General features: G+C 48.3%; 1 protein-coding gene across 3 annotated transcripts in view; it reads right to left on the reverse strand.

The window, feature by feature from the left end:
- The window catches only part of NKAIN1 (sodium/potassium transporting ATPase interacting 1), a gene marked incomplete at its 3' end in the record, with an annotated part of 54,949 nt that extends 47,619 nt beyond the window's left edge, over positions 1-7,330 (reverse strand). For all 3 annotated transcript variants that reach the window (XR_014170824.1, XM_081920982.1, XM_081920983.1), the window contains exon 1: positions 6,508-7,330. Coding sequence is in view for 2 of the 3 variants with exons in the window: in XM_081920982.1 (XP_081777108.1) it covers positions 6,508-6,561 (54 nt within the window). The remainder of the gene's footprint in view (positions 1-6,507) is intronic.
- Positions 7,331-7,706: the final 376 nt, after the last annotated feature.

A 7,706-nucleotide genomic window follows, 5' to 3' on the forward strand; every position in this document is an offset into this window, starting at 1 on the left:
TTAAAGCTCAAGGTTGTCATCTAGCCAGATGTTTAACTGAGAATCAATCACAGATTTGAAAAATCACATCATTTGAAAAACAAGACTTGCCCCCAAATGGCAACTAGACATTCTGTTTTGGTGACTGCAACCTTGGTTTAAGGAGCCATTGGGTGCCTACCTTATATATCTGAGTTTCTAACACAACTTCCCATGTGACTAGGATAATATTCCAAGGGTCCCAAAATGGATCGTTTATTAAGCAAAGAGCATCCAAATCATTCTGCACCACCCATTTGAGGTGCATTAACATTTGTAGCACACAACCCACCCTCACCCCCTGCAAACACACACACACAAAAACCCCAGAACACCAGGGCAGTGATCCCAAGACGTGAAACACAGTGGTGTCAAGTGATGTGGTGTGGTATAGAAGAATAAGGACTGGGGATGGAGTGAGTCAGCTGATGACTCACAGAGCACATTTAAGGCACGACATAAGAGGCAGATCCAATTATCAAGCACAGCCAACATCAAGGCAAAGAGGCTGCTGAACTGACAACAGCCAGCCACAAAGAAAGCTTCTGAAAGACTGCAAGAGCCTGAATCACATGGTATTTGGGAGATAAGGGTCTTCGGCATACGAAGGGCAGATGTAAAAAAATGATCACGCCGAGTGCATTTGCCACAGCAGTCCATCACTAGAGCACCTTCGCACAACCACTATGTGACCCTCTAGGTTGAGAAGGAGTGTGACTCTGAATACCAGGAGCAGAGTAGGGGTTGGGTGATGAGCAGCTTCCTTTATGCCCTGCTGGTGGGCTTTGCCAAAAGCATCTGGTGGGCCACTGGGAGAAACAGAGAGCTAGACTAGGGGGACCTTTGGTTGGATCCAGCAGAACTACTCTTACAGGACATGAAAGTCAAGGGAAAGGTTCCAGTATTGAGGTGTGTGCCAAGACTCTCTCCTCCTGCTCTGGGATCCTTTTTCGAGTTAGATCTCTGTCAATTCACATGTGAACTGACCTCCTGGATGAAAATGCAGAACAGGATGTAATTTATTATCCTTCCAAAACTGACCTTCTCCAATTTTTGCAATATGGACCACAGATTTTTTTAAATATTTTTTTAAACATACTAAATGTGTGGGGGAAATCAGCCTGAGTGTTTTAGGACAAAATATGTTTAGAAATGCACCCACTGAGACAAAACAGCATTGTCTGAATACATGTTTTGTGATGAAATGCTGATTTAAATATGAACATTCCGTAAGCACCTGGGATAGTTCAGTTGGCAGAACATGAGACTCTTGATCTCAGAGTCATGGGTTTGAGCCCCATATTGGGCAAAGGATTCCTGCACTGCTGGGGGTTGGACTAGATGCCCCTTGGGTCCCTTCCAACTATAATTTGTTTAACTTGGACAGAATGGACACATAGGTAAATTGACTCAAACTGGAAATAGATGGATCCCTTTACCCCTACTCCAATCAAACCTTCCTTTTGCCAACGCTCCAGTGGTAACTTCAGGACCTGTGAAATGGTGACCTGCCTTCTGAGGCAAAGACAACAACTTAAAAACAATAATTGAAACCTTCACTCAGTGCAGAAAAACAGCAAAACCCCGAAATGTAAAAACAGGGCCAGGATACTGTGGTATCATGTATCTCGGTGACCGAGGTAGGCTTGACCAGAGGTGGAAAAGTTGGAGAAGGAAAAACAGCTTGCACCCGGTGCCCACTCCCCATGGCCTCTTGGGCGTTCATCCACTATCCCCAATAGCATGGTGGTGCTTTGGTTTTGTTTTATTAAGTTTTTGAAAACAACAAGATACAAACAAAACCAGGGGGGGAAACATGGTGCCTTAAGTACCACCTGATTCCGTATGTTCCATCATGATTACCCAGGATCCTCAGCACTAGAGACTGAGCCTTGAGTGTGGCAGGGCCTCCCCTGTGGAACTCCCTACCAGCAGAGGTTCAGCAGCAACCATCCCTCCTTTTGAAACCTTTTATGTTTAGATGGACCTTGGCAATGTGAATTTTGTCACAGTTCAAGGACAACATTCCAGCCAGGCAAACACACTTGAGGATAGCCCAGTGTAGTGCTGGTGAGGGAGAGATGTAGCCTGGGGAGAGGGGTGAAGGTAGGGGAGAGTCCTGAGGGCCTGACAGAGCAGCTTGGAAGGACCATGTTTGGCCCCAGGGCTCAAAGTTCCCCTTCTCTGACCAACACTATGAGAATGGAACCTGGAGTCGCTCCAAGTATTGCTGGACTCCAACTCCCATCCTCCTAGACCAATGACCATGCTGGCTGGGGCTGATGGGATTTGGAGTCCAGCAAGATCTGGACAGTCACAACTTCCCCACTCTACCATGAAGCCACAACCCTTCTCCAGTTTTAAATAGGAAAAGCTACCCCATTTTCATCTCTGTGCATTAAGCTGTTCATGTGAATGCATTTGAATGCTCTCTGTATACATGAGCAGGGAAGGTAGAATCAGTGCAACAAGTGGGCAGGGCTCTGTGTGCTCACTCCCGCTCCATGCATTTGGCTAGAATCATTTGATCAAGTCCAAGCAAGGGGAAAATCAATGATGTACCCAGCAGCAATAATTTTCTCTATGCCCAGAGCAAGTTGTGCAACTCGACTCTGACCATATTTACTAATGCACCAGCTTAAAGTGGAATTGCTTCCAAGCAAATTTACTTAGGGCTGCAGTTTTAATCTCCCTGCAAAGTGTTGAAACATACTCTACAAGCAAGTTTCAGCACAAAGAGCTGTTCACAATTTCTCTTTCATACGTTTACTAATGATGGGGGAAGGTGCTGTCAGAGTCTCCTCCTCCCTGCCTCTGTCCTCATACAGTTGCAGGAAAGCTTAAAAGTGCCTCACAGTATCATAGAAATGTAAAGTTGGAAGGGACCACGAGGGTCATCTAGTCCAACCCCCTAAAATGCAGGAAACTTTTGCCCAATGTGGGGCTCAAACCCACAACCCTGAGATTAAGAGTCTCACATTCTACCGAGTGAGCTATCCACAGGGATAGCTCTGTTCATTAGTGCAGATTTCACTCTGTAATAAAAGTTTCCTGGGTGCATACATTGAAAGGCAACAGATGCAAAGCATACTTGGACAGATCCACTCCAGCCCAAAACAGCTATAAAACCTTTCACAGGCTCTCTTTTTCAAAAGACAGGATGTTGTAACAGCTAGAGAACTGCGCTGCAACCAGGGAAAACTGGTGGTAAGACTCCACTTGGCCATGAAGAGCTGTAGGTAACCTTTAGCCTGTCATTCACATGTGAACACTATACCAGGGGTTCGACACTTCAGGCCTGGGGGTTAAATGTGGCCTCCCAAACCTCTTGGGACTCTGATAGGCCACACCCCATTCCACAGGCCACACCCTTGAGTGCTTCTGGTCTAGACGGAATGTGTCATTGAACTGTGATAATACCTCTTTCCTGGAAGGAGGACTGGCAGGGTGTGTGTGTATTATCCCTGGGAATCTCTGACTTAGAAACATAGGATTGTAGAGTTGGAAGGGACCCGACTTCTGCATGCTTGGAATGTAACCTGTTGCGCAAAGCTAAAACGTGCATCCGTTGCCCTGTCTACGTTTGCATCTGGCTCCATTGTGTAACCCTCAGGAGGTTTCCCACAAGGGAATGTGGCCCTTGAAAAAGGCATAACCAGGAGTTTAGCATGGGGAGGGGGGACCTGTGGCTCAAGAACTGCATGCGGCCTGCAGCATATTTGGGGGGGTAGGGGCCCAAAGGGAGAGAAAGGGGGCAGGAGTTGCAGGAGGAGGAAGCAGACAGAAAATCCAAAATGGGTGGAACAATGGAAGCAGGAGTGGGGAGCCCTCTGCAAGCCATTAGTTCAGACCTCTGGCAAGAGTGATCTTCCCTTCCCCTGTGGTCTGCTGAGCAGGGAGGAAGATCAAGAGTAGAAGGAGAGAGAGGGTGGCAGAGGGAGAGGGAGGGTGGAGAGATGCATGTTGCTCCATGCACTTTGGGTTTTGGCCTCACCCATCACCATCTTGTGGCCCATGAAATAATAATAATAAAGGGTTCTACAGCCCTGGATTAGCAACATGTGCAGACAAGCCTTGGGCTTCTCTCTCTTCTTTGGGCACAGCCACAAGGAGATCATTGGCTTTCACTTTTGTTTTCAGCTAAATGTGGAGACTCATGCTCACACCCAGATAAACTGTTGCCACCGTGCGCACAATGACCCAAGACAACTTCAAACCACAGTGAACGATTCCTGACACGTTTCACTAAACCACAGTTAACACTAAGCACAGATCAGACATGAACAGTAACCACGGCTAGCTGGAAAGAGGAGCAAATGCTTGCATGCCGTGTCTTGCAGCTGTGCTGGAAGAGAAGAGGGATCACTCTCTCATGTCCGTCAACGCAGACTAAGCTGTAGCATTACGCACAAACCAGGTGACTCTCTCTCAGCCTAACCAATCTTGCAGGGCCATTATGAAGATAAAATCATAGAGGAGATAACATATATGCTGCCCTGAGCTGGAAAAGTAGGATAAAGACAATTGGCAACTGGCAATACAGATATGTGCCAAGCGTTATGCACTCCCATACAATTTTTGGAAGTAAATTGTCTCATGTAAACCTGAGCACTGATCAAGACAGGCCAGGCAGCAAATGTATTTTGCATGAGAAAGAACTAAAGAACTCTCATGCAAAACCGAAGTACAAATAGCAATATATCTTTTGTTGGATCTCTTGTTGCTGCTTTGCTTTTTAAGTTTACATCTGGCTTCCAGGCAATATCAACGTTACACAATATCGACATTACCCAAGTCTCATTGATATTCCCCATAATAGAAGCATGAAATCACAGCATTCCACTTTTGCAGAGGCATTAACCCCTGTAATTCCTGTATAAATAGGAAGATCAGCCTTTCTAGAAACATAATCGACCCAAGCACTCCTTTTGTTCGTTTGCTTGTAGGCTGTGTGGCTGTTTTAACATTGCCCTGGGAATGTTTTTAATAAAATAATTTAAATGGGCTTGTATTTTAAAAGCCATCTATTTGCATTGCTTGGCAAATATTGTTGGGATATTTCCTGGTTTCTTGCACTAACCAAGACTCGGTTAAGTCTGAATTTCATGGGGAACCTTTTCTCCCTCTGTTAACTTTATTATCCATTACTTAGATTGCACACCTATCTGCCTGTACTTTGTAAAATTCTGTGCTATCTAAAATTAAAACACAGGCAAGACAACAGGGGAAGGGAAAGCAGGTGTGGGTAAATGGAGGAATGCAAGTTTGTGTCCATAACACATAACCAAGCTTATTTGTTTATTTTTCTTAGAAACCCATCTCCATTTCTGTTATGCGTCCTGATTCCTGAAGCATCCATTATTTCCCGTCCCACTTCTTTCCTCTGGTCCCAAGATCCAGGATGGATCTTTGGCCAACCACAAAATGATGGGGGAGCAGAGTGGTCAGATGCAAAGGAGGACGGGGCTTAATAATTACAGAAAAGAGGGAATGGCAACAACTAAAGGTGCAGGAGTCCTGTCCTCATCTGCATCTGGCTAGGAGCTTCTCATATGCATCCAGCAGAACTTCTGGAGATAGTGCTGAACTAGATAGATCTAGCAAAACAACATAAGGCGTTATGTCATTCTACTGAGCAGACTTTTCCCTATCCTAGATCCAAAACTTGAGCTATTCTTTTCCTGCCCACCTTCACTGTGACGACCTGCCACCAGCAATCCTAAAACACACTTAGTAGGGGAAAGGTCACAGCTTACTGGTAGAGCATTTGCTTTGCAGACAGAAGGTCCCAGGTTTGATCTCCAGGAAGGATTGGGAAAGGCTCCTGCCAGAAAACTTGGGGCAGCCGCTGCCAATCAGGGCAGACAATACTGAGCTAGATGGACTAATGGTCTGTCTTAGTGCAAGACACCTTCCCCTGTAAGGAGCAAAGCCCCATGAAACACACCGGAATCGACTTTTTAAATGACTGCTTCTGTCTGCGATGCTTGCATTTCCTCATCCACTCCAAAGCTAGTTAAAGTTTGAGCTCTCTCTTTTGCCTCCACTCTGCCAGTGTCTTGACTTATTTTCCTTTTTTCGTTTGTAAACCCGATGGCAAAGCCTCCCTCTTTTGGATTGGCGCGAGCCGCTTTGGAGGACAAGAGTTGCCTGAGAAGGCGGGCAAAATTGTAGGAAACCCACAAGTTCCCTGAAACAAGGAACCCTAACGCCCCACCCACATCACCATCCTTGGCAAGCAGACGACCCCCCTCGCCCCACTCTTGAACCACCAGTAGCGCCCTCTCCAGCCCACACCTCTCCAAAACAGGGCATAGGGGGTGGGCTGGAGGAAGTACTTTCCCCACCGCCGGCCCAGGGGGGCTTGGCAGCAAGGTCACCCACCCAAAGAGGAAGCAGCGATCACACACAAACACCGAGAAGGTAGCACAATAGAGGAGCGAGAGTGGGGAGGGCGAAGGAGAAGGGGCCGCCCTCGCTCCGCCTTACCAGTTGCAGGCAGCAGAAGCCCACCAGCGTGCAGCGCCCGTTGCATTTGCCCATGGCCGCGCTGGCGCGGAAGCCGCCTTACTCCGGTTGCAGCAGAAGCGGCAGCAGCAGCAGCAGCCCTCGGCCTCCCGTTGCCAGTGACAACCTCACTCAGAGGGCGCCCGAAAGCAGCAGCCGGCAGCCATCCTCGGCCATTGCGCTTCAAAACCAAAACGGCCGAGCCTTCTCCTTCCCTGCGCCTTGGCGAGCCTCCCCGACGCCGACGCCTTTTGTCTGGGGGCCAGCCTTCGAGTTTCCAAAACAGCAGCCCCCCACAAAAAAGATAATGCGATCCAAAGGGGCGTTTTATCTTCGCCCAGCGCAGCACTTCCGAGGCTGCTGGAAGCTGGAAACCCCTCGCTCCATTGTAATGCGCGCGGCTAGGCGTGCGCGCCTTTGCTCCCTCTTGGATCAGAGCTCGCCCTCCATCTCCCGAGAGGGGAGGGGGGTGGAGAGGAGGGGGCGGCTCGGGGTGGGCAACACGAGCCGTCCGGGCTTTGCCCAATTTTGCATGGGGTGGGGGGTGGGAGTGGAGGAGCGAGGAGATCCTCTCCCGGCGCGCTCTCAACGAGCCCTCCTCGCCATTGTTTGCCCTCCTCGCCTCAAGACACACCCACGATTCCCCCTTGCAAAACAGTAACACTGAAAAGCGGCGTTTTAAAAAAAAGAGGAAACAGGAAAAAGGAGGGAGAACCCGCGCCGTCGGGAAAAGACAATCGAAAGCGGCAGGAATAATACAAACCACCCGCACCCCACCCCCCGCACCCCCACAACCACGTGGCTCTCTGGCTGAGCTCTGGGCGTGGAGAGCCGAGAGATTCTAGCCCCACCACCTGAAGGGCCGCCCCACCTCCTCCCTCCCGCCGTCCAATAAAGAATAGGGATGTCCTTTATTACCCAACCAAGCCCCCGCCCCCTCCTACAAGCTTTGTAGCTGCGGCTCTAACAGGAAACACTGGATGATGGGAAGCGTGTGCGTAAAGTTGTTGTGGTGTTTATGTGTGATCCATCTGCCCATTTCTCTTTCCAAGGAACAGCCCTCAAGCAGTAACTAACTAGGGTCTAACTTATACATTTATTTATCTGTCTGCCCATGTACAGTAACTAGCAAGTACAGAGTTAATATTGTCTGTTATTATTTAATTACTTATTCATATATT

The sequence above is a fragment of the Podarcis melisellensis genome, assembly GCF_964234715.1.
Source record: "Podarcis melisellensis genome assembly, chromosome: 8".
Lineage (NCBI taxonomy): Eukaryota > Metazoa > Chordata > Lepidosauria > Squamata > Lacertidae > Podarcis > Podarcis melisellensis.